General features: G+C 46.0%; 3 protein-coding genes across 15 annotated transcripts in view; 1 reads left to right on the top strand and 2 right to left on the bottom strand.

Annotated features, from left to right (window-relative positions):
* Positions 1-93: 93 nt before the first annotated feature.
* Positions 94-4276, bottom strand: nmi (N-myc (and STAT) interactor). The gene is made up of 10 exons (XM_018746364.2): positions 3976-4276; positions 3839-3865; positions 3671-3742; positions 3060-3218; positions 2319-2435; positions 2051-2213; positions 1826-1932; positions 1359-1545; positions 1165-1268; positions 94-971 (listed from the first exon to the last, which is right to left on the bottom strand). The coding sequence occupies exons 2-10, from the start codon at positions 3857-3859 to the stop codon at positions 771-773; spliced, it is 1131 nt and encodes a 376-aa protein (XP_018601880.1). The 5' UTR covers positions 3860-3865; positions 3976-4276; the 3' UTR covers positions 94-770.
* On the top strand, positions 4204-17402 carry parp14rs3 (poly(ADP-ribose) polymerase family member 14-related sequence 3). Its single transcript, XM_018746353.2, has 26 exons — positions 4204-4533; positions 4892-5055; positions 5230-5254; positions 5570-5737; positions 6361-6609; positions 7157-7390; positions 7579-9647; positions 9758-9893; positions 10011-10115; positions 10540-10602; positions 10777-10953; positions 11164-11345; positions 11710-11773; positions 11916-12020; positions 12178-12240; positions 12318-12494; positions 12988-13160; positions 13237-13315; positions 13411-13527; positions 13717-13779; positions 13878-14054; positions 14141-14323; positions 14657-15304; positions 15480-15643; positions 16482-16656; positions 16808-17402. Exons 1-26 carry the CDS (start codon positions 4224-4226, stop codon positions 17101-17103), a joined length of 6366 nt encoding a protein of 2121 aa, XP_018601869.2. The 5' UTR covers positions 4204-4223; the 3' UTR covers positions 17104-17402.
* Positions 17403-19655: 2253 nt separating this feature from the next.
* The window catches only part of LOC108929509 (R3H domain-containing protein 1-like), a 37125-nt gene continuing 31167 nt past the window's right edge, over positions 19656-25613 (bottom strand). For 8 of the 13 annotated variants that reach the window (XM_029256758.1, XM_029256767.1, XM_029256761.1 and 5 more), the window contains 7 exons: positions 25331-25482; positions 24060-24163; positions 22412-22581; positions 22112-22256; positions 21811-21908; positions 20900-21032; positions 19656-20328 (listed from right to left, as the gene is read on the bottom strand). In XM_029256758.1, coding sequence (XP_029112591.1) covers positions 19979-20328; positions 20900-21032; positions 21811-21908; positions 22112-22256; positions 22412-22581; positions 24060-24163; positions 25331-25482 — 1152 coding nt within the window. In that variant the 3' untranslated portion in view covers positions 19656-19978. Of the gene's footprint in view, positions 20329-20886; positions 21033-21810; positions 21909-22111; positions 22257-22411; positions 22582-24059; positions 24164-25330; positions 25483-25613 lie in introns of all 13 variants that reach the window. The other 5 variants (XM_029256760.1, XM_029256765.1, XM_018744075.2 and 2 more) reach the window with 4 other exon arrangements.

Here is a 25613-nt window from a genome sequence, read left to right as displayed (position 1 = left end):
GCGGAACCAGGCGAACGGCAGGAGGAAGTGACGTATTAACGCAAACAGCGCAACTGTGAAGTGTAGTGAATAAGGAAGAGGAGTTGAAAATATCGTAACCGCGTAACCCACAGTTGAACTAGTCTAGTGTGAAGTAACTTTCTTCAAATGAGTTAATAATATGAAAAAGCAGGTTTTCAGTCGCGACAGAGGCAACATGCAGACAATTTGAGTGATACTGCACTTTATTAATAGTTTGCCACAGGGTCTTTAACAAGCTAATAGAGAAAAAAGCGACACACCGCCGCGTGACCGATATATTTGTAAAGTCCGAGGAAAGGAGGGAGAATTTATTCGGACCATAAAACCACGTAGTTGCTGAAAAGACACAAGAAACACGTTCGAGAGCATTAATAAGCTACCTCTGAATGTTTAAACGTTTTTGCTGGATTTGTCCCCAAAACTGCACACAAACTAAATATGTTGTATTAATTTTGTTTGTAATTGTCCATAACAATATTAAAGAATCACCGTTTTAAGACCACGAGACTCTGGACCGTGATGACCCTACTGGACCAGCGGTCAATGATAATTGATGGAGGCACTTCAATATTGCCCTTTACACCTCTCATACTGAGCAAATTCCTAAAGATAAACCTGATTATAGCACAGCAACCCGCTCTCAAAGTCAGTTAAATATTATCCAGAAAGAACTCTTGGAGGGAAACTAGACAGACTGGGTCCCACTGGGTTCAGGGACGAAGGACAGTCAATGTAGGACGTCCCCCGGTTCATATCTCCATTTTAGGAACATCGTCGTTGAAGTAGGCCACCGCTGCGCCTTTGGAGACGTACTTGATGGTCTCCACCTCGCCCCCATAGTTGCTGGGCTTCTGGAAGTAGATCTCCAGGTGATCTTGGAGGTCTTCTTGGTCGAGGACGTCTTTGATGCCGCTCAGGAGCACGGTGCGCTTGGAGACCCCGGAGAAGGTCTGGAACCCAAGATCATCCGTCATGTTCATCACACATGCAGCTATGCGTTGTTAGTCCTACCACTTACTGAACAGGGTATCAAGAGCAGAGAGCCGGAAGCCTGGTTGCGGCGCCAGATGATAACGAAGAGGAAACTTTCAAAGGAAGAGAACAGACTGGAGAATAATTATGAATTTTGACTCCAACTCTCACCTGAAACTGTTTGAGCTGGTATTCAAAATATGGATGAAGATTCACGCTCAGACTTTTGCCAACATCTATAGGATATTTCTTCTTGAGACTTAAACCTTCAGCAACTGAAAGAAAAAAGCTTGTTACTGACATAATGTCTAATAAATGCATTGTAAGAACTTCCATCTAAAGAGAACAGTCGCTGCTGCGCAGACCTCCTGTGTTGAGGAAGGTGACTTGGCCGGTGCCCGTCTGAGGGTCGTACTCCAGCTGCTCCACTTCCCCGCCATCACAGCTGGGCTTTGAGAAGCTCAGCTCCAGCCGGTCCCTCATGCGCTCCTCAGCTAGAACAGGTGGTGCATTGGAGAAGCGGATCTTCTTCTTAGACACACTGATGTGGACCTGGGGAAACATGACGAATACCATTGTTATGGGTGCTTTTGCCCACAGTCCACTGAAGCAGCTGAGAGCAGGACAGCAGGTAGTTTATTGGCTCAGGAACTAGACTTGTGATCAGATAGGTTGTTGGTTCAAGTCTCTTGAGAGAGAAACTAGATCTGCTAAAGCTTTCACCAGGATGTGAAATGCGGTATAACAATAGAACAGTAAGACAGTAAAAGCAGGATTCCGCCACATATCTCTTTTCAAACAAACAAATTAATTCAGGAGGTTGCTTCCGTACCTCGAATTTCACAGAGGGTTCCAGAAACACGCGAAGCGGCTTCACGTCCATCTTGGTCCCCTCACATGGGACGGAACATTTGGGCAGCATGAGAATTTTTTCTGCCACTGGAATGAAGTAAATCACAGAGAGCAATGAGTCTACTTTTCCGTGAGTCCTGATTCCATCAGGATGAACGTTATGCGGACACAGCGAAACGTAAAAGAAGAACGTTTAGAGCCACACCAGCCTCCTCCTCGAACGTGATGAGGGCATGGCCAGCCTTCAGGGGGAGAGAAGGTCTACAGGTGATGGTGAACTTGCACTCAATGGTCCCATAGTCCTCCTCCTCAGTCTCCTCCTTCACACGTACAAACTTAACCTTCTTCTCAGGGACACTGGCCTTGATCTGGAAACACAAACGGTAAGATGCTGGGAAACAGCTGGGTTTCCACCTCCACCACCTGCAATGTGTCTCCTGTGAGCTCCGGTTTGACTGCACGTGACGCCATACCTTGAATTTCTGCTGAAGTGACGCATATTCTGCTTTTTTGCTTGTCAGCATTTCCTCGTATTCCTTCAGCTGCTCCTTCAGCATGTTGTTGGACCTCTCGAGGTCTGCAATGCTTTCCTACGGAACAGCAAGACCTTGAGTATTCAGCGAGTTCTCTAAATAGTCACATTACATTTGTTTTTAGTGAACCGTTGCAGCCGGGGGAGCAGCGGTGCAGCGGGTTTTGGGTTCGAGTCCTGCTTGGGGCTCCGGCTCACCATGACCTCGCTCAGTACAAGTGGTTTCAGACAGTGTGTGATATCTTATTATGGGGAAATATGAAGAGCGCTACACTATCATTTACATCATCGTCATCTGAAACCACTTGTCCCATATGGGGTCACAGGGAGCCAGAGCATAACCCGGCAACACAGGGCGTAAGGTCAGAGGGGGAGAGGACACACCCAGGACAGGACGCCAGTGCATCGCTACTATCATTTACTTTCATGATAAATGCAGATATACTCAATGTGCATATGAGCAGTTTCAGACAGAGTGAGTCTGTGTGTGTGTGTGTGTGTGTGTGTGTGTGTGTGTGTGTGTGTGTGTATACCATTACATTTAATATAAAAATCACACTACAATGTATGGCAGCTGTGTTCTCTTTGCTGTTATCTTTTAAAATATAAATGATGGGCTTCATATTTCTCGTGTCTTATTATATAACAATAATTTTTGTTATTACTTCACAAGGCTGACTACCTCAATTTCCATGTTCCTCTTCTGAAACTCTTTGGCCTTCTTCTCCTGCAATGACAAGAGGTCCAGTGTCTCTTTTTGGAATTTCTTTTTTTTTTCTTCAGCATCCAGTTTTTCCAGGAGAAGTTTGCTTTTCTCTTTCTCTGCCTCCTCAACCATGTCCTGAATTAGAGGAAAAAGAAGGGAAAAATATAATTGGAAAAAAGAGGAAACTTCAGTGATCAATAACAATGTGCCCAGGACAAGATCACAGCGGTCCAGAGCTTATCCAGGAAACACAGGGTGTGATGCAAGGTACACCCTGGATGGGGTGCCAGTCAGGTCACAGGGCAATCACACACACACACACACACATACGCTCACATGCTAAGGTCAATTTAGAGTCACATATTGACCTGAAACACACGTCTTTGGCGTGTGGGAGGAAACCAGAGCACCTGGAATAAACCCACGCAAAAAGGGGACAACATGCAAACTCCACACAGACTGAGCTGGATTCAAACCCTCATGTCAACCGACAGCCCAGGAGGAAGGAGGCACCAGCACTACCGACTGATCCACCTTGTCACTCGAAGAAGAAAGAGCCAAACACAATGAACGTATGAGTGCCTCACCTTCAGCTTGGCCAGTTCCTGCAGGGCCTCGATCTTCTCCTGTTCTCCAGAGCACAAGCTGCCATTGTAAAGCTGCAGCAGAAAAGAAAAATGAAGGATCACATTTTCTAAAGTGTGTCATGTCTTTCTTTATAGTACCGTGGGCACACACCGATTTGTATTACTTACTGAATCTTCAGTGGACGTCATCCTCACCTGGAAAGGTATGAAAGAACATATTAATATCCCTCCACAGTTTTGGAATAAATACCCTGGGGAAAATGCGAGAATCATATCATAAATGGAGATCAATGAAGATTCCTTACTGTTGCTCCAGTCTCTTGCACTTCACTGGGACTTCTGAACGCAGATCGTTTGGATTTCAGTTGTTCACCGGGCAAAGGTCTCCTCGCCACTCTTCTGTGACCGATTTCTTCTAAGTCACACGGCAAAAATGAAAGTGAAGGTGATGTGAAGCTGCACGGGCGCAGCGAGTCCGAAACAGAGCCGGAGTCAAGAGGGAATGAGACGAACGGACGGCTGAACAAACAGCTTCTCCCCTATTTTCATATGTATGTTCCAAAGAAAAGAGCAGAATAAAGTGAAACAGACTGACTGTGGTAACACGGGGAGTTTCCTTCTTGCTGTAAATCCCTCCCACATGGACTGCATACTTTCACTTTCACTTTGTTCACATTCACTGTTTGCTGACATGGAGCAGAAGATGCTGCTTCTGGAGGGTCTTCCAGACCAGTTGGGCTCCATGAAGTCAAAGCTCTTCTTGTACTTCAGGAACAAAAGGAAATCGGGAGGAGAAGTGTTTCAAATCCAGGAGCACCCCAGTGACGGCAGGAAGGCGCTGCTGGTGTACCTCCACGATGAAGGTAAACTTCCTCCCAAATAATAACAGCAGCTAAAAATGTCATTTAATACAGATAAAAACAGAAAAAGACACTGTTAGTGTAAGGGAGTGAGAAAAACAGATAACGGTGAAATTGTGTTTTTGGCTCGTTGAGGAAGTAAGATGAAAAAAAAATCTAAAGGTTTCAGTTACTGGCAACTTTTCTTGCAAATACTGTCATGTTATTGTCACGTTAAAATGTATCCAATGAACGTTTTTTGTCGCTGCTGACCCCGTATGGGACAAGCGGTTCTGAAAATGTGTGTGTATTATACAGGGGGAATGTTTATTATGATGCAGGTGAATGCTGGAACGAGTGAAGTATGTTTCCATTCTATCAGATCTTCAGAAAGTGCTCCAGAGAGGAAAGCACACAGTGGATTTTAAGGACTGGGGGCCTGTGGAGCTCAGGGTGAAGAGCATCAGTACAAACACACCTTTACGTGCACGCGGCGCCGAAGAGCCGGACACCACACCGTCACGTGGCCCAGAGACGGAGAAGCAGGTACTTTACAGGAATTCCCTGCCACTTCCCTGACAGGGAGGGACTTGCTTGTACCTGGCTGTTCACATCTTTTAAAGAGTCATTGTGCTGAACCCTAGGGATGTATCAGCGAGAAATACATATTATTAAAAATTTTCCTACTATTAATGTTACTTTACGAATGTTTTATTTTAGGAAAAAGTGCCTTTTTGCAGAGAAGGTAAGACTTTTCATTTTAAAAATGGGTTCCCATGAAAAATAAATATTTTTTAATCGAAATTAAGTACTTCCTAAAAAAACTTGTTGATTCATACTTTCGAAATCAATAGGGAAAGGGGGCAGAATGAAATAGACAAGCTGTATATAACTGAACTATTGTGCCACCTGGTGGTGAAATCCGCGCATTGCAAGAACTGTAAATTGGATTTAGTTTGGAAAATATGTCATAGCTATATGAGAGATGGATTAAATAGTAACTAATTGAAATTAAGGTGTATGCAAATAATACGAGACTTTTTAAACACATTTCTTTCAGAATCAAAGAAAGAGAAGGGTAAAGACGAGGAAGGCACACTGCTAGTGCGCTGTCAGTGTCCACTCTCAGAGGACTGGCTTCTGCTGTATTTTGAGCAGTTCTCCGAGGATGTCAGCATAATGAGACATGGGGAAAACCAGTGGATTATCAGGATGTCCAACCTGTCAGGTGAGAGAAAAAAACAGCATCGAACTGCGGGTGAAATTACGCTGTACGTTCCATGTGTTGCGTCAACAGGACTAGTAGTGTGACTGTCACCTTCTTAGGCCGGAACGGTAGGGTTGGGCTCAACATTAACCCTAACTGGATCATCAGGCTGTAGATGATATTACATGATATTTAGATATGAACAGAATGAGGTGGAAACTCCCTAACAGGCCAACCTTTGTTTCCTGGTTTGCATTTTCACCTTTTTTTTTTTTTCAGGATTTGAATATTGTTTCTATTGCACAGACACTTTAAAGAACAAAATTCCAGACGTAGGTGATATGCGGTGGGTTTTCTTACATATGGCAAAACACTTCTGAAGTGAAGGGTTCCACATTATTGCAAACAATGCTAACACACACACACACACACACACACACACACACCTGCTAGAAGGGGGCTCTTCCTCCAAGCTTTATGAGCAGCTGAGCTTTGCTGTCCTCCGATGTGCAGAAGAGGTCATAGACCTCGCTCATATTACAGCACTTTCTGCTGAAGAAATTAAAAGCTGTGACCGGAACCACAGAAGAGCTTGTTTGCTGTTCCCCGTTGACAGACCTTCCTTTACACTCAACGTTTTTCAGATGCACAGAAAGTCCTCGCCAAGGAAGAGCACAACATCAACGGTTCCGCTCTGACCGTTGAGCTCTACGACGAGGGAGCCGCGGAGAGCAAGCTGGACCCCCGCCGGTTCGTCCTGAGCGGATTTACAGGTGACTGCAAGCACGGGCTCATCCCTGTCTACATCAAGAGCTGCAGTAAAGGTGCTGAACACTCCTGGGAAGTTCTCACTGATGAGAAGAGCATAGCGGTCACCTTCAAAGAGGACATCGGTGAGTTTACCAAACCAGGGTTCATTCACAGGGGGTCATTCAGCTAGAGGACGGTTTTCATGTAAATGTGTGTGATGACTGTGCTGATGCATTGGGACAAGATGACTTGGACTCTTTGTTTAACCGCAGCTTTACTTTGGGCTGGGCGAGGTGTCGGGTGAAGGGGCTCGGGGCTATAGGCAGAGACCCGAAGTCTCGAACCGCAGTTAAACAATCACAGCCAATGGCAGTTAGATGTGTTGGTGTCATGTTTGCGAGTTGTGTCCTTTATTATGGTAGCTGTCACCAAGACAGGTTGCCAGGGGCAACCAGGGTGGTGCATCATCTCAGTGTTGTGTCAGGGCATAGTGAGGTGGGGCTACATGCCACAATGCATTTACTCACAGGCCTAGTAAACTTTTACCTTGTTTCCAAGTGCAATAAGGTTCATCCAGATGCCTAAGACGGTTGTGTAACCGGACCAGGCCTATGGACTCACACTCACACTACATAGCAGGCTGTGCAGTATGACATCATGGTGTACTCAACCCATTGATCCCAATTTTAGACATCCAGGCCTTCCTGAAGAAATGCTCTGGGAAGAAGTTCCAGAACCTGGAGATCTCCGTCTCGCGTCTGGAGCACACAGACACAGTTTTGGTTAAGGGTGAGATGGACAACATCTCGGATGAGGCGCTGCAGCTGTATTTCACCAGCAAAAGGAGCAAAGGAGGAGAAATCAAATCTTTGCATTGGATCAACAGGACTAGTAGTGTGATCGTCACCTTCGAACACTGGCAAGGTAGGGTTGGGTCTAACATCTAGCGCTAAGGTTTGTTCTGGGAATGACAGATCTTCATCAAAGTCAGTATGTAGTATGGTAGTTATGTTGTGCTCCGCACAGTGATCATCACCTAAAAGACTTAACCTTTGTTGCAGTTTGTAGAAAATTAGTAAGGTGACCTTACCCTGGTCGGCTGTCTTTCACAGTGGCACAGAGGGTGGCTGAGCAGAAACACCATCTCTGTGGAGTCAGTCTGAACGTCCAGCTGTTCTACTCCACTCTCCAGGAAGCTTTGGCTGGAGAAACTTCTCCCCTTCCAACCTTTCCTAGAACAGTTACTTTCCCTTTGGACTCTGAATACCTTGGCAAAATCTACCTTCACGAGAGGCTCAAAGAGCATTTTGAGAGGACCTTGAGGGAGGCTCATGCCAAACTCTCAATTGAAAGGACTGCAGTGCCACCACAGGTCCTGTTAGAGATGTCGTTAGACCCCAGCACCCTGCTGCTTTACCACGTGGCCCCCACTTGGGAATCTGATGCTCAGAAAGCCATGCAAGACCTATTGGAGACTTACACGGTTTTCTTGGTGGCAGCAAAGTCAGAGGTCTGGGAGAGAATCAAGGACAGATGTCTCAACACGAACTCTGATGACGTCCACGTCTCCTACAACAGCACAAGCTGCACTGTTGTGTTGGTGGGACACCGGGGCGAAGCAAAGCGCGTTGAGGACAACATCAAGGTGCTTGTGATGCAGACCGATGCGGAGTTGGAGACCGAGAGGAGCACCGTTGAGAAGAGCTTCCCTGTCCAAGCCAAGGAGGAGTTAGATTTCTTGTGGAACTTGGTCTCTGGTAAACTGGGTGATGTTGAGAGCTCAGTAGATGAAGCAAACCTGAGCATCCATCTTAAGGGCCTGCAGGACAAGGTGAGCTCAGCAGAAGCAACTGTGAAGGAAGCTCACATGAATTTAGCTATTCAAACTCTGAATTTATCTGCACATAAAGTGGAATATTTAAAGACTTTTGATATCAAGAAGTTTGTAGCCGATCACTTTGTCCCGAATTGTATTTCGGCTGTGATCCTTGACCGAGGTCATTCCTATCAGATCCTTGTGGAGAAGAAAGATCTACCCAACGCCGAGAATAAAATAAATGATGTTCTGAAGGAGGAGGTGATAGACCTTACACCTGATCAAGTTGAAATCACAAAGGGTGAAAACTGGAGACACTTTTATAATGAGCTGAACAAAGACGTGGAATCCTTCAGCAGCGTTGGCAATGTAAGGGTTTCACACAAAGACAAACAGATTGTGATAGTTGGGTTTGGCAGTGCGGTGGCAGACATTACAAGAAAGGTGAAAGGCTACCTGAATGACAAAGTGCCAGCAACAGAAGAAGTTCCACTCAAATCAGAGCAAGAAATGGAATTGATCAGAGATTGCATGAACCTCCAGGAAGAGCCTGATATTAAGGCCCTGGATATAATGGTGCTGCCATCACAGGCATGGGTTTCTCCTTGCCTGAAAGTCACTGCAGCTCGGGAGAAGATCAAAGAGGCCGTGTCCGTGGTGAAGAAGCACACTGCTCGAATCATGATGGAGAAGCACACGTTCTCCAAAGCTGGTGAATTCAAAGTGTTGGAGAAGAATCAAGCTGCCCTCAAAGCAAGGGGCAAGGAACTCAGATGCAAGCTCTTCTTCTCCAACGAGAAAGACATCCATGCATGTCCTTTCCAGCGTTACAGCCTTAAAATTACTGGAAGTATCACTTTGACCATCACGCAAGGCGACATAACGTGCCAAATGGCTGAGGTTTTGGTTTGTCCATTGAGCAGCACCACGGCTTTCAATAACCCTGTAGCCCAGCAACTTCTCCATGTTGGGGGCCCTCAGATACAGGATGTCCCTAACAAGCTTTTAGCAGAAGGAAACCCTTTACAACCTGGAGATGTGATCCTCTCCCCCCCAGGACAGCTGTCTGCTAAGACTCTCATATATGCTGGCATTCCAGTGTTTGGGACAGGGGTCCACCTCAAGCCAGTCACTCTCAAGTGTCTCACAAATGCAGAGGACAAGCAGTGTGTCTCCATAGCGATGCCACCGCTGGGGTGCGCCACCTTCAGCTTCCCTGTGAGAGAGAGCTGTAAGGCCATCATGGCGGCCGTCCTCGAGTTCTGCCGAAACCAACAAAAACCACCGAAAAACCTGACAAACATCCTTATCGTCGACCCTGATGCCAAGATAGTCGAGGAATTCATTTCTGCGGTAAAAGAAATGGTGCGTGGAATGAAAATGAGGGTTCTGGCAGGAAATTAAAGTTAGTCCATTATTTTACAGGTTACAAGGCCACTATAAACTGAGTAATATTTCTCCCACCTGATGAACAGGGAACTCCAGGCATGCTGGGGAAAGACTCCAGCAGAAGACCAAGTGCAAGGACCATTTTTGGAAAATTTCCACTTTCGGCAAACAAACAGAATAAGGCAGCTCCATCTGTGGCACCTAAAACAGCAAACGCGAGAAGTACGTCAGCTTTCGGCAGTTCGATTTTACAATTCATATACCAGCATTCGCCTCGCAAAGTCCTCACGAAGGTTTCCTGTCCCTCGTTCTCTTTGTGTTGTTGTTGTGCGACAACAGTGCTCATTGGGTGCACACTGGTGGTGCTGAAGAAGGGCGACATCACCAAAGAGCAAGTGGACGCCATCGTGAATTCTACCAACAGCAGTCTGGACCTCGACACAGGTGAGTGGCCACAGGTCGGCGTTATAGGTGGATGGAACACGTTTGAGGTACTGGAGGTAACAGAAACAGGTGGAAAGGGCGGTCAAAAAAGTAAGGAGAAAACACCGGAATTCAGAGAGGACCTCCAGCATGGGCCGGCATGTAAGACTATCAGGCAGCAGGTGGCGTAGTGGTTAGAGTTGCTGTCCTACACTCACGGGACCTGGGTTTGAATCTCACATCTTGCACTGGTACACTTGATCAGGGCACCTTGCTCCAGTAAAACTTACCCAGCTGTGTAAAACAGCGCAACTAATTCAATATTGTAAGTTGCTTTGGAGGAAAACATCAGCAAAATAAACACATTTGCATTTAGTTGTCAATTTATGCATCTGTGTCTGTACAAAGTATTGTGAAGGGTCTTTCTTCCATTTCTCTTTGAAAGGAGTGTCAGGAGCCATTCTTAAGGCCGCCGGGACGTCCGTTATGGATGAATGCGCCCAACTAGGTAACGTATGGCTGCACGTGGATCTCAGAGCTCATGGAAGAAGTGTTGGCAACGAGATGGATTACACCACATTAATAGCAGATGAAAACAGGTGGTGTGAGCAGGCAGCACAAGAATTTTTGTATGGAATAAGCGAGTGGACCGATTTCAACCTGCCATCCCTCGGCCCCACAGGGAAGCAGAAGGCAGATGCTGTGGTCGTCACCGGAGGAGGCAGCCTCAACTGCAGCTACATCATCCAGATGGTGGGACCCACTAACACAGACGGTATCACGGCCTCCATGGAGAAGGTCCTGCAGCTCTGCGAGACCAAGAAATGTACGTCGTTGTCCGTCCCTGCTATCGGCACAGGTGAGCCAAAGTCCGGCTGCAACTGGCTCTAGTAGGAGGCAGGAAGGCGGTGTGGATGTGCAGCATCACATGTAGAATCCAACTTGATGGCCTGCAGAAAACATTTTAGTTTTAGTGCCTTGCTTAACTGCATGGGAGTTGAGGCTGACCATGTTTTACATCAAAGCACCGTGTTCATTTACGTCCGTGATCCTTGTCGTCCTTCCGCAGGCAGAGGAAATATTGGGCCCAAGAATTCGATCGAAGCAATGCTCAAAGGTCTGGAGAACCATTCCACACAGACAGCAGCATCCTGCATCAGATCCATGTTCATAGTGTCCTTGGACCAAAAGGTGTTTGACTCTTATTGCGACTATTTTGCGGAGCGGAACAAGGTGCCATTCATGAAGCAGGTAACGGTCTTTGGGTTCTCTAGGTACCATAGGTGATGAGTACATCAAGGGGGGACACGGGTGGTGTAAAGGTCAGAGCCATCACCATGAACTTGAAGGACCTGGGTTTAAATCCCTCCTCCTGCTATAATGTCCTTGATCAAGGTACTTACCCTCAATTAAAACAGTAAAAAATTCCCCAGCTGTATACATGAATAAATCAGTGTCACTGGGAGAAAAATATGAGGTAAATAAATAAATATTGCAGTGGCAGAAACCTTGCTGTACTGGTCTGTTTTAGGGCAGTGTTGCACACAGTAATTTTTTATTCTTTTTTTTTTTAAATTGAATATTCACTTTTTTTTTTTTTTTTAAAAAAACACAGGCCACCACAGTACCTTCTTCAGCTCCAGTTCAGTCAAATCTCAAAGGACTCCCAGACCATCAAGGTTTGTGGTGTTGTGTCAAATCAAACCATATTTTCTGAATTACAACATTTTATCATCATTTCCCCATTTTATTTGGAATGCGGAACATTAACGGAACACTGTGCTTCTTTTTGACCCTCTAACAACTGACCAAACTGTGAAGTTAAAATCCGGGATGTCAGACTTGAGTTGAAGAAGGGAAGTATCATCCATGAGACAGTGAGAGGGATCGTCAACACCACCAACAAGGACCTGAACCTGACCGGAGGTGTGTGTGCACGCGCGTCTTACGTTAAAGTGGAAAACCACGTGAGAATGAAGAGCACATAGACACACCCTGTTCACAATGACACTGACTGCTCTCACACTGCTGGGTTACACCTGGAGATGTTCAGCCCTTGTCCGTTTCTCTCGCCTCTGCTCAGGGGTGTCCGGAGCAATATTCAGGGCAGCGGGAAACACGGTGCAGGAGGAGTGTAAAAAACTCGGTGAGTTGGCTCAACAGCCGCCAGTCACCTCTCGTCTAATAGTGTAGAGAGTCTCACTTGGGTGCGTTTGTGTGCAGGTCCTCTGGATAATGACAAGGTCATGGTGACGAGCGGTGGTTCGCTGCACTGTGACCATATCGTTCACATGCTGGGGCCCCACTCCACGGCAGAGGTGACGTCCCATGTTGAGAGAGTATTGGAGGCGTGCGAGAAGAACCAGATCACCACTGTCTCCTTCCCTGCTGTCGGTACCGGTGAGCTTAAAGTGTGTTTATGACACCATAAATACTCAACAAGGGCTATCGAAGCGCACGCTAGCACCACAGATATCGGTTGACCCAGCAAAGAGCCCTGTGACACCCCAGATAAACTGAGCCCAACACTGTACATCATAATACCATTGGTGTCTTAAACTAAGACCAACATGGTGCACTATGGCCCCATAGATATTGAGGTTGACTCAGTCTAGAGCCCTGTGACACCACAGGTATCAAACTGAGCCCAGCATTGTTAATAATACCACAGGTATCTCAAACTGAGCTCAACATGCAACACTATAACATCACAGATGTCAACTGACCCAATAAAGAGCTCTGGCATCAAAGGTATCAGACTGAGCTCAAAAAAAAAAAAAAAAAAAAAAACTCTACCGCCATAGATACGAAATCAAGCCATAGGTGTGATTACGAAAGATTAAAGGCTCCACAATTACTCATTTCTGATTTTATATTTTGCCTCTCACTACAGGTGGTGGAGGCCTTAAAGCGACTGATGTCACATCTGCCATGCTGCAAGGGTTTGAGAATCATTTATCAAGGCAGACCTCCACTGTTTTAAAACTGGTTTACATCGTCATCGATCAGGACCAGATTCTTCAGGACTTTCTGGAAGGGTTCAAGAAGTGGACAACAAAAACAAAGGTTGGAAAAATAAAAGAACAACTTAATTTTACTTAAAGTAAGTGATGTGTCATCACATGTTCATCTGACTAACTAGACTGGCTCTAGTGAAGATCTGGATGCAAATGAAGACTGGACCACTACATCTGAAGATGAAGATTTGGATCTAGCCAGTGGTAAGTCTTCATGATGTCCCAGGGTCCATGAGCCTTGAGGATTTTTGTGTCCCTCCGTAGCTGCTGTGACTTTTAGATTCTAATTAACCCAACAGGCACCATTGAAGTCATCATGGGGCCAGTTAAAGTCAAGGCACTGTATGGTGACATCACCAAAGAGATGACCGATGCCATTGTGAGCAGTACCAACACCAGCCTCAACCTAAGCTCAGGTGAGTTCCCTCCCACTCCACTGGTGTACAGTAGCCAATGTGGGCAGCCGAGAGATTGCTGCAGCATCCTGGTGACCTCCACTTCAATATAAATACTACAAATTCTACTTTGTCGCTGAAGCCGAAACAACATTAAAAATAAGTACTTTAGATACCCAGTTGAAAAATACACTGACTTGCATTCTGCAGGTGTGTCTGGGGCAATTCTCAAAGCAGCAGGGACTACAGTGGTGGACGAGTGCAAGGCCTTGGGTACGTTCAACCATTTCCCCTCCCACGTGCTGTATGGTGGTACGTCTTTCATTTGTGCGACAAACCAGCCAAATGTACCTTTTTTTTTTTTTAAATAGGCACTCAACCAAATGATGGAGTGGTGATAACCAAAGCAGGAAACCTCAAGGTCAAACACATTGTCCATATGGTAGGACAGACCACGGAGAAAGGCATCACGAACTCTGTGGTCAAAGTTTTGAAGGCCTGTGACAGCGTTACGGTGCAGTCTGTAGCATTTCCCGCACTAGGGACTGGTATGCTTATGAACCTGCCTACATCAGTGAAGAAGTATGTGAGACATGCTGGAGCAGCAGGTTTTGACCATGTCCTCATGTTTTAGGTGTAGGGAACCTTCCAGCAAATAAAGTTGCTCAGGCCATGATAGACGCCGTCAAGACTTTTCTGAAAGACCACCCCAACCCATCCGTCACCCTAATACACATCGTCATATTCCAGCAGAAGATAATGTCTAGTTTTGAGGAGGTCATGAAGAAGTCTAAAAAGGTCACTCCCCAAAAAGCAGGCAAGTGCTCTCTCTCTGAATCAATAATAAATATGATTGACTGGAATATGGCTGATATAATACGATATACAGTAAGAATTCCCTTTAACTACACATCAGGGCTGTTACCTCAATGTAATATTACTTAATTCACCATAGGATGGGTTATCAGAGCCTCTTAGAATATGTAAATGATGAAGAACTAGGAAAATGTACAGCTAGAACTCTTTTTTGCTAAAATACTTCACCATTCAATGCTGTGGCCTTAATGCTAGCAAGGGTAATTGCAACATGTTGCACAAATATAAACTCCTGAAAAATTAAGCTACTCTAACCTTCTGATGCCCCCAACAGCAGGGAAAACGGTTGCAGCCCAGAGCACTGCCTCGATATCAGACCAGTCCCAGGTGTCCCCGAAAAGCGGCATCTTGAACCCGGTCAGCCTTGTGCACTCTGTGTCGTACCCTGCCATGACCGTGGAGGTGTACGGGACATCCTCAGCCAGCCTGGCCCAGGTCAAGGAGGGGCTGGAAAAGCTGGTGAGAGAGGAGTGCAGCAGCCAGGAGGTGGAAACCCCAGGTCTTGACCTGCTCAATGACTCCGAGAAGCTGAACATCCTGGCTCTGGCTCGCAAAAACCAAGTCTGGATCACTGCCCAATCCAACAAGTTCACAGTGTCGGGGAAGAAGGATGATGTCCTGATGGCCGTTCTCCAGATGAAGGACTTGGTCCAGAAGGCCAAGGACAGAGAGAACGAGAAGCAAGATAAGGAGAGGGTCAGGAGAACAGTGCGCTGGGAGAAGGTCAGGTACGACAGCTGGAGAGCGATGGACTCCAGCGTCAGCTATAGCCTGGAAGTGGCCTACCACGAGAAAAAGAAGACGTACGTGTACCAACACAGAGGGGAGACGTTCACTGTGGACTTTGAGCAAATGCAGCAGACGGACAGTAAAGGAAGGACGGTCAAAATCAAGAGGAGCCTCCTGGCAGATTCAGACACAGGTAGACGCACAAGACGAAATGTAGTTTGTTGCCCCTTATTTTTGTATCTTCTAACAATCATTATCTAGTCCAGAAAAATCCAGCAGCTTCTGTCCTCAAAGGTATTGGGTTTTATGTCAATGCGCTTGGCTTCAGTAGAATGACGTCATTTGCAAACACATGCTTTCTTCCTCAGCTGTCATCCAACCGCCACCGACATGGACCAAAATGGACCGCAGTGACATGGAGGTGGTTCCGCTGCCATCCGCATCAGAGGAGTTTCAGAGAATTTCCAAAGAGTTTGTACAGTCCTGTCAAGACTTTACACAGAGTGATAATAAAACCATTGAGATAATCCAGGTAAGAAATACTACAGGACCTGGTTTCCAAAGGAACGGATTGCACTGAATAAACAGAGCAGAAATGCCAATTTAATACTTTTATTCACTGTGAGCCGGTCCTGAAAACCAACCGAATATTGAAAAACCAGATAAAATTTATTATGAAATTATATTTTCAGGGAAAGATTTCACTTTGTTGTAAACCCATCCCAAATTCAACGCGTAATCGCGATTGTAGCGAACATAGACCCCCCATCACCTGAACTACTTCATTCTTCTAATTTTCTTTAACAGTGCACTTTTTTTTTCTTCTGCATTAAATTACAAACATGAAAAATTTGGCCACTTTACAGTTGCCTTTTCTTCTTGGCCCCCCTCACCACTGTAGGTGATGGTGTCAAAACCCCCATAGAGCTGAGATTTTGGGTCTTTAGGATAACAGCAAGCTATTTCTGGAAATTGCCTTCACGAAGGGTCTAGCGTATACAAAATTTTTAAAAATGGTTTCGTAAATTGAACTTACTGGGATTGTGTGTGTGGACAAGCTTGAGGAGCAGCAAAGATACATGTCACATTTAAATAAATGAATAATAGAATTAAAGACAGTGGATTTCAGCCCGTCTCTCACTGCCACTTGGTCTCAGTTTACGGCCCTGGACCGAATGTCCACGGCCTGGACCGAGTGCAGCAGACAGCATAAATGACAACCCAGACCGATTAATGATGGCCTCAGACCAGATGCATGAAAAACCAGATAACGAGAGACTGACTGAGGGGTGACGAGTGTACATAAGTAAATAAGGTGGTGAAAATGGGCCCAGAATGAGCTCTGTGTCCAACCCTCCACGTGTCTGTAGATACAGAGAGTCCAGAACAAGGAGCAGTGGCAGAGGTACGCAGTGAGGAAGCAGGCTGTCGATAAGAAGTACCCTAGCAACAAGAACGAGCAGATCCTTTACCACGGTACCACCAAGGACATCTGCCAGAAGATAAACGCCAACGGCTTCAACAGGAGCTTCTGTGGCAGGAACGGTAAGCGCCATCGATTGTTTGCCAGCTCCTTCATTCCCAAACCGAGCACCTAGAAAATGTCCCTCTTTACCAGAGTTTCAGCACTTCCAGCTCTGCACTTATTATGAAAGTCTCTACTGGCTTAATATTAATTTTATTATTCCCTCCCCAGCTACAAAATACGGCCATGGAACGTACTTCGCCAGAGAGGCCTACTACTCCTGCTACGACAACTACTCGAACCCAGACGAGAACGGCCACAAGTACATGTATAGGGCGCGAGTGCTCACGGGGAAGGCGTGCCTGGGGAACGGGAAGATGAAAGAGCCTACGGCGCTGAACCCCAGCGACCCCCTGGATGGCCTGCATGACTGCGCTGTGGACAACCTGCAGAACCCCTTCATCTACGTCATCTTTTGCGACGCCGGCGCCTACCCAGAGTACCTCATCTCATTCAAGGCCGTGTGACGGCCGCGTTTCCAACAGGGGGACCCAAGGGTTTCGCCAAAAATTCTGTGCCTTATGATCTGCCTTTAAATAAACCGGTTGCCACTGCCAAGACTTTAAATTATACCAAAGCTGACAGATCAGCGCTGTTTTATGCGCACGCACGCACGCACGCTGAGATAAATATATCAAAAATCATATTTTCTGTACCATTGATGCATCACTAAACCCAGCAACTTGCTTTTTAAAACCACTGATGCTGCAGTATCCGACCTGGTCCTCAGGGAACTACAATATTAAAAATTAATAGCAATAAAGAAATCTGCACATTGTCTCATTGCGTGAAAGTCATTGGGAAGTAGAACCGTCACCCGCGAGATGTTAACGTACCAGCAATTGATGCCGTCTCCGTAACATGTTCAGGTTAAGAAGTTCCGATGTACAGCTAACATTGAGGATGGACCCCCGCCTGCTGAAGGCAACGAAAAGCTACTCACCTATAGCCGCCCACGAGGAAACGGGGGACAAGTTTGGGCAGCAGCAGAACCTCACATCACCACCTTTACTGAACATGGGAACCAGTCAGGGGGCAGCAGAGGAAACAATGACTTGGGATATTCATTTACAGCAGGAAAGTTGTTGGTTCAAAACCTGCTCCTGCTGTAGGGCCCCCGGAGCAAGATATTTACCGTGAATTACTCCAGTGTAACACCCAGCTAAATTAACAGGTAACTCATTGTCAATAGCTTTAAAGTGTCACACAAATGAAATGTTAATAGTGTAACGACTGCTGTCGCAGAGCTCTGAAATGCTGATGTTGTCACCTAGTAATGAAAGTGTAGAATGTGCCAGAATATTAACCGCAGAAGAAAGGAAAAGAGTGAGTGAGTGAGTGTGCGCGCACGCAAGAAAACTTCATTTGCACTTATTGTGAATGTCAGAAACAACTAGTTTCTTTTTCACATTAGTTCCTTTGTTAAATCAATGCTAATTGAGATATTTATGGCAACTGCAGGTTTTCACTACATAAAATGTGGAAACATTAAGAGGAAAATCCAAATATTTGCATGTTATTGATAACTGAGCTATTAACAGGGTGATAACCAGCTGTTAATTGTAATTCACTCATGAGTTAGGGTGTCTTGCATTGTGATGGGTGCCAGTCCAACCAACAGGTGGCGCTCTCACACCCAGTTACCCTAAGCATCCCGTGTAGATCCAGGCTCCCACTTTTTGGAGCAGTTTTCCTTAAACAATCATTTAAAATATGGTTGAAGAAGCTGTGGAAAAAATCCCAGTGTGGACACCAAACCACTCATCCTTTCGGTAAAAGATATAAAATATGTTGATTTTGTCGAGCATCAAACCCTCAACGAACCACAAAGTTCAATGATTTCCTGCCTTTTAACTGTTTAGAGCGAAGACCTACATGTTCAACATCATACGATGAGAAGGCTCACTAACATCAGTAAATTGCACTACAGCGGCCATAACCGCAGAAATTCAAGTGGAATCGAAGTCTCAGGGTTAATACACCGAACACACAACAGACACTTGAGGCGATTGCTTTTAAATGATTAAGGAATTATCTTCACCATGAGGAATCCATGTGGAGATGAGGAGCGACAGGGGTTAATGAAGTCGAAACGGGAGAGACGCAGAGGCAAAATTAATTTATGGAGCTGCTGTTCTTCAAACCTGAGTTATTGCTTGAAATGGAACGTGAGCAAAGGACTAATGGATCAGAGGGGGCAGTGTTTATATTAATAATAAATAAAATTAAACACACTCAGATGCAAACAAAGCACATTACTACTTGGTGTAAACATTTATTGGTTTCAAACAAAAACATAAAAATGACCTGAACCAGCAAATAGTCCGGTCAGAATCCACACATTTTCAGAGAAGTGTAGAGCTGTAGAAATGTGCAAACTGACTTTTTCCAGTGATCCTCCACAGAGGATATAATTTAAAAAGTTTTTTTTTTTCTTAAACAAAGGATGTTAACGTTGGACTCATTACTGAGAGTGGGGTGGTGCGAGGAAACGTCGCAAGTCGTGGGTTGCTAAAATATGCCACTGGGAAGCTTGTCAAGTTTTAAATTAGGTTAAAAGCAGAACTGAAGCAAACCGGACTTTGGCTCTGATTTGTACCCGTTACCAGTGCAGCACTTGCCGTAAAGAGAGCCAACCAAAAGTATTTGGGAGACACAAGTTACTCAGTTGACAGTTATGGGATTTGTGTTCCATAGCAGAAAAGCTTCTTCCACTGGTTTTGCAACGGAAAAGTCCTGGTAAAAGGCACAAAATGAGACCCGGGTGGCCTTTCGGCCATGGCGCCAAAGCTACCGCACCGGGTTTGGTCCGACCAGCAGGAGCCAGGCGCTGTGACCCCTGACCTTGGACACAGGGAGTCTCTGTGTTATGAAGGGGTTAAGTTTGGATTTTTGGTTTTCAAGCATGTGAAACTAAAGCAGGTCAGAAGCAGAGGGACTTGGTGGAGGGAGGGGGATGGCAGTGTGGACCCGACAGAGGGTTTCAAAAATATAAAACGAGTCTGTTTTAAAAAAAAAAAAAAAAAAAAAAAAAAAAAAAAAAAAAAAAAAAAAAGTGCTGCCGTTTCATGTTCAAATCAAGGCCGGGAAGAGGTGGACGTGTCAAACTCTTGTTTACGAATATTCGCGGGGGGGGTTAATTCTGAACTCGCAGGAACGGTACAAAGGCAAAGGAAGTTTTTACAATTCGAGTGCAAACCCAAAATTATACAGCCGAAGTCCATAAGTGATCACAACATGGGCAGTGTTGGAGGCAAGAAGTGATCGGTGGAGAGGAAGTGGGGAATGGAGAGGAAGTGGCAGGAAGTGAGGCATGGCAGTGCGGGGCGGTGAGGGGCAATGTCACTGGGAACTTGACCTCTCCAGGCTGTGAATCTCCCAGTGTCTCTTGCTAGTTCTGAGTTTGAACGCAGTCAGAGCACCACTGTGGTTGAGGAGGGCACTCTGCGCTGAGTGTCGGGAGGGAAACAGGGCTAGGATGGTGTAGTCTTTCGCCAGGTCACAGGCGGTCTTGGAGCCCTCAGTGGCACCGCCGCCGCTCTCCCCGGGCCCGCGGTGGGAGCGTGCGGCCTGGTGGTCCGGCACCCACTTGATGGAAGCGCCCGTTCTGCGCAGCTCGGCGAACAGCAAGTCCACCTCGGCCCGACGCATCCCCTCCGGCAGGTCAGTCACCTCCAGCACTCTGCTGCTCACTGCACAAGGGGAGAGCGTGACGACACAGTCATGACGGCACACTGCACTTCTACACTCAAGTCACAAGCCCCGCGATACTGAGTCAAGCACTCAGCACTTCTGCCACACTCCTCGACAACAAAACATGTTTCCCCTCGCCAAGTCTCTTTCTGACCGTGTAACATCACTACATTTCCCAATTCCGCATATATTAGTGGACAATTCCGAGCTGCTCCACCACAGCACATTTCTTTGTTTCTGCTTTTGGACGGATCAGCACATCCATGCTGCTACAAGTATTTATTTGCTGCAGGTCTGAATTCCGCAAACAGCTGCATTCCTTATAAATAAGTGCTTACACACACAGACCTCCCCCCACCCCCCTACAGTTCAACAAGAGATACCAACTTGGAATATATATTGCAGAAACAACCAAATGGACTTCTGGAAATTCAGCAGAATATGGACAATAAAAACTGATCCAGTCCTAAATAATTCTGCTTTTGACTGGAATATTAGGGGTACCACTCACTATGACAAGTCTACATGTAAGTTACAGCGCAGCAGGGCTCCATTACCTGGGTCACTTACGCTGAGGTCTGTGGAGAGCGCCTTCTTTGTCGGTCTCCTTCCTCGGCCACCGTGCCGGACCCCTGTGGGACCCTGAAGAACAGAGGAGCCTGAGGGCCTGCTGACTTGCAGCTTGTGTGGATGATAGGTGTTTCTGTGAAACATTTTTTTTTTTTTTTTAAACATATTTTATTGCCAGAAGTTTGTGTGTACCAAGGAAATGTGGGCACCTACTGGTACTTGGACCCCCCCCCCCCCCCCAAAGTTTATCCTCTCCCAGTTCTTTGGCCTGGGAGTTTTTGTTGTTTTGTTTTCAGTGCCTCAGTAACACATTATTAAATTATCAAACTATTTTCTTGGTGTATTTGGCCTTTGCTCTCTTTTTGCTACTTATTCTTGGTCAGTGCTGTGTTGGTTTGTTGAGAAAAGCACTGCATAAAAACCTGAACAAAGGCTGCGGTCGTGGTGTGTGTATATTAGATATATTTATATATTTGGAGCAAGACTGTGCAAAGCACTGTGGGAGGGAACACCCCATGACAAACCCCTGGAGAGGTGCAGTTTATTTTTTCCACTTTGGTAGCCCCGGGTGCAAGCTGGCACCCCTCAGAGTCCTTCCCTCAGTGAAAACGAGCCTGGAGCTGAGTTGTGCATCGCACTTAGCTTCGACCCCCACTGCCAATGAAAGAAACAGCTGTGGCTGTTCACCCTCCCAAGACCCCCTGGAGGCTCCGATTCCCAGCCTTGAACCTCTGCTGCCAGCATTTCATTTTTCTTTCCTATTTTTTCACCCTTCTGTCATTTTCTTCAGTGAGACTGTGTACCGTGGCCTGAGGCGAGAGGGTTCTGCACAGGTCGTTTGTGTGTCTGTGTGTGTCTCCGTGCGTCTCCGTTCATCTAACTAATGACTGGGGAACATGCGGCAGACCTACCTGATGACTGGGAAACATCTGGGGGCCGTGGAGCAGGGGAGGTCGAATGGGAGGGTTGTAATGAAGAGGCTGTCCAAGCAAGGGGTAGCGACCATCACCTGTAGCAGGTAGAGAAGGCATTCATTTTCAGCCAAAGCCCCTCCTGGATGGCAGCTCTTCACTGTGAAAGTAGCAGTTTCAGCAGCTACTCTGACACAGTATCTACAAATTCACCAGGGTATGCCACAGCTAAGAAGAACCCAGAAGACCAGCAACCTGCCAGCTACAAAGACAAGAGCACGGAAGGAGAACTGTGCCGTACCTTGTCCGGAGATGATGGGCCTGGCAAACTGAGGCATGATGGGTATTGATGCCAGGCTGGGACGAATGTTCTTCATGTTGGTCAAGTGGGCAGGAGTGGGCGACTGGGCAGGGGAGGAAGACGGGCTGCCCAGCTGGGGACTGCTCTGGAAAGGGGTGGAAGGGGCAAAAGACCGGCAATTTCATAATGCGGTAAATTAGGTTGAGCTACTGCAATTTAAAAAAGATAATAAACCGTCAATCTCAGATCAAAACACGCAGTTCACAGCAGATGGTGCCATGCTGCACAAAGAGCACCCACCTGCAAGGAGTCGAGGGTAGCGAGTTCGATCGATTTATGGCTCCTCTGGTGGTCTAGGCTGTAGTATTTATTGTGTTTCCACTGGGGGGGCGAGTGCGCCCGGGGCTGGTGGTTGGGGGGCAGCATCAGCTGCATCATGAGCACCCCATTGCCATGAGTCTGGGGGACACCTGGGGGACACAGAACACACAGGGACGGATGGGACAGGTGAGCAAGCTACAAACCCATGGCGTATATCGGTGCAATGAACTCCACTCCAAACTCAAGACTTTTTGGGAACGCCCACCATTGGCTATTTCAATAAACCCTCACTGCCTTTCCAGTAAGGCAATCTGATATTTGTGCAGAGCATCAACATTGAACTCAAAGCTGAAAGGCACCTGGACTGCCGGTACTATACTTCAAAAGGCTTCCTGATGTCGTCGGAAAGTGATATTAAAAATCCCAGTGCGCATCACACTCAGTAACCCACTATGTGCCCAAGAAGGATGTGTGAAGCGCTGCAAGATCTCCCATTTCTCACACTTATTTCACCGGACCACACAACTACACGTCCAATTTGGCTTCCCAAGTGTGTTCAGCACCACTGTAAATGGAAGAGCTTCTCCGTAGCAAAGGGTGAAACATTCCCGTGCGTTAGCTTCTGACCTGAGCTTTCGCCACCTCTCGAAATAAAGGCAAAGTGTGGGTATTAAATATGCACAATGCATCCAAAGGGTTGCCAGAGCCACATTCAAAACTCGCTGACCTTGAAGGAGGAAAGAAAATTGGCTACTCTGACATGAATGGAATTTGAAGGACGGCGTGAGGACTTCGCCATTCTCTTCATTCCTTCTTCGACATTAAGAAGTAATGCTGGAATACCAAATCAACGCACATTCAAAAGGGATCATTAAACGCCTCGGATTTCTCTCAAAAGCAGCTTAAAAACATTTCTATCCACTCGGTAATCCCCACATGAAATTCTGCAATGCAACCAAAAACTTCTGAGGGGAAATCTAATTTAAGGATTTGAAAGGACATTTTTAAGGCAGTCAGGGAAGAGGATATATATAATAATAATAATAATAATAATAATAATAATAAAAAAAGATGGAATGATGGTCGAAATCACCAGAAGGCCTCCCCATTAAAAGAATTATCATTAATTGAAGAACCATAAAATGGCAAATTACATTTACAGGGCCCATGAGGGCCTTTTAAAGATGGCTATAATGAGGAAAGAAGCAGCGGAGGAATTACTTTTTAATTACCACCCCATATCTATTCAATAATTAGCTTGTAAAGACTGGAAAGTACTTTGAATTAGCTTCTTAAACCTAATAGCTAATTGAAATAGCTACAGATGCAAGATTGTTGGAAATCTGGAAAGGAAACCTCAATGCAACACTTTCACCTAATGCAGCTTAGTCTTTGTGAAACCACGCGAGGGCTGCTTTTAGGGCACGTCACCTTTTCATCTGGCAGGAAACCAGACACGACCGGAACCATTTCACCTATCCTGGCTCGACTTTGACCTGCAGGGTCTCACGGTGCTCTCGGCTCAGCCATAATGACAGAACTTACAGGACCACAGCAGTGTTTCCTGGACTGGCTGAGGACCTGCTTATACCAGTGGTGGTGTGTATGTATGCATTGAAGGCTATACCTGTGCACTGCTGCCCGGGCATCTGTTGGGAGCCACAGGGTGGGGAGGTCCGGGGAAAGGGCATCTGTTCTGACCCAGGAGGGGGTAGGAAGCCCATAGAAGAGCTGTGGGCACACAAACACAGAACAGAGGTGAAAAACCGAGAAGCTGTAATGTTTCTTGCCATTTCTCCCAAAGGACAGAAATGAGCTACATTAGTAACTCCTTAGTAATGACTTGCATTTATTTTGTTACTTTGGTACATTTCTAGAAAATGTATTTTCAAAAGTAGTTTTAACTTCAGTGCTTTTACCGAGGTAAATTATGGAAAGCATCTTACATGTCTGTCACCCGTGTTACATTTTACTTTTTGCATTTAAAGTTCTTTTTTTTCCCCGTTACTACTAATTAAGTCACCTTTATTTATATTTTACCAACAGCATCACTTCCTTCACACTTTACATCAGCTTCCCAAGGCGAGAGCTGTGGAGGAGTCACTGACCGCCTCCGTTTAGGTGACAATCCATGGCGTCAAAATTCAGTCTATTTTTATGAAAAGCTGCATCACAATTTGTAATTTCGCTGATTTATTATTTAGCTGCTGGCTATATATCCACTCGAAAGTTTACAGTTATTCATTTAGCTGATGCCACAGCGACTTATGTTACACTATTTACAATGATGTACCCATTCATATTCATATCAAACTTTCACTGGAGCAATTTTAGGGCAAGTACCTTGCTCATGGGTGTTACAGCAGTAGGTGGAATTTGAACCTGCAACGTACAGACCTGAAGGTGGAAGCTCTGGCAGCAGTGCCATCAGCTGCTTACGCTGACTACACACCTATACTGATCACACATCCACTCCAACCCTACTCTTACTTACAGTATCAATTTTACTGGTGCTGCAAATCTCTAGAAATTACACAGACACACAGGCACGCGCACGTACTTTGTCCTGTACGATATGGAACTGTACAATGAAGCTGTGAATGTTTCAGTGACTACTTTCAGCCCAGTACTTGACGAGTTTTACTTGAGCACTGTTTTTGACTACCCACCACTGAAGAGGAGTCTATTAATATCGCAACACACAGCCAGTGACTTGAGGGACACACTGACTTGTGAAGCACCTTGAAGACAAGCTACCGAAGGGCCTTCCCCAAAGGAGATGTACACCGAGTTATGGCATAAACCAATCGTGGTCAACATCAGGTGACAACCTTGGCTACACTCTGGCTCCCACTGTAACACAGAGCTGTGGGCTGAAAGGCAAGATGGGGACATCACCTCATGGCACTCTGCTGAGTGTGTGGGACCACACTGTAGTAGACCTGCACACCAGGAACAGGCTGGTGACCCTGGCCAGACTGGCTAGGGATGATGATCGTCTGTGGGTACGTCTGCTGACTGACACCCTGGGAACCCTGGGGCACAGAGACCTGTGAGCCAAAACAACTGTTAAAAGGGCACAGAAACAAAGAAAAGACAGTACTAGAGATAAGAGAATTAATAATACACACAGTAGAGCATTCAAAGCACTTCATTTACCCTGTTCATGTAGCTGGAGGGC

This window comes from Scleropages formosus, chromosome 12, assembly GCF_900964775.1.
Source record: "Scleropages formosus chromosome 12, fSclFor1.1, whole genome shotgun sequence".
NCBI classification, from domain to species: Eukaryota; Metazoa; Chordata; class Actinopteri; order Osteoglossiformes; family Osteoglossidae; genus Scleropages; species Scleropages formosus.
The sequence above is the reverse complement of the archived record's forward strand: the minus strand, read 5'-3'. Positions and strand labels throughout refer to the sequence as shown.

Coding starts and splice junctions, on each gene's coding strand:
- nmi (XM_018746364.2), bottom strand. CDS start 3,859: ATGACGTCCACTGAAGATTCA. Junction 3,219..3,670: donor AGGAACTGGCCAAGCTGAAG/GTGAGGCACTCA, acceptor CCTCTAATTCAG/GACATGGTTGAGGAGGCAGA. Junction 972..1,164: donor ACCAGCTCAAACAGTTTCAG/GTGAGAGTTGGA, acceptor CTTGGGTTCCAG/ACCTTCTCCGGGGTCTCCAA.
- parp14rs3 (XM_018746353.2), top strand. CDS start 4,224: ATGTTCCAAAGAAAAGAGCAGAATAAAGTGAAACAGACTGACTGTGGT. Junction 12,241..12,317: donor GGAGGAGTGTAAAAAACTCG/GTGAGTTGGCTC, acceptor GTTTGTGTGCAG/GTCCTCTGGATAATGACAAG. Junction 12,495..12,987: donor CTTCCCTGCTGTCGGTACCG/GTGAGCTTAAAG, acceptor CTCTCACTACAG/GTGGTGGAGGCCTTAAAGCG.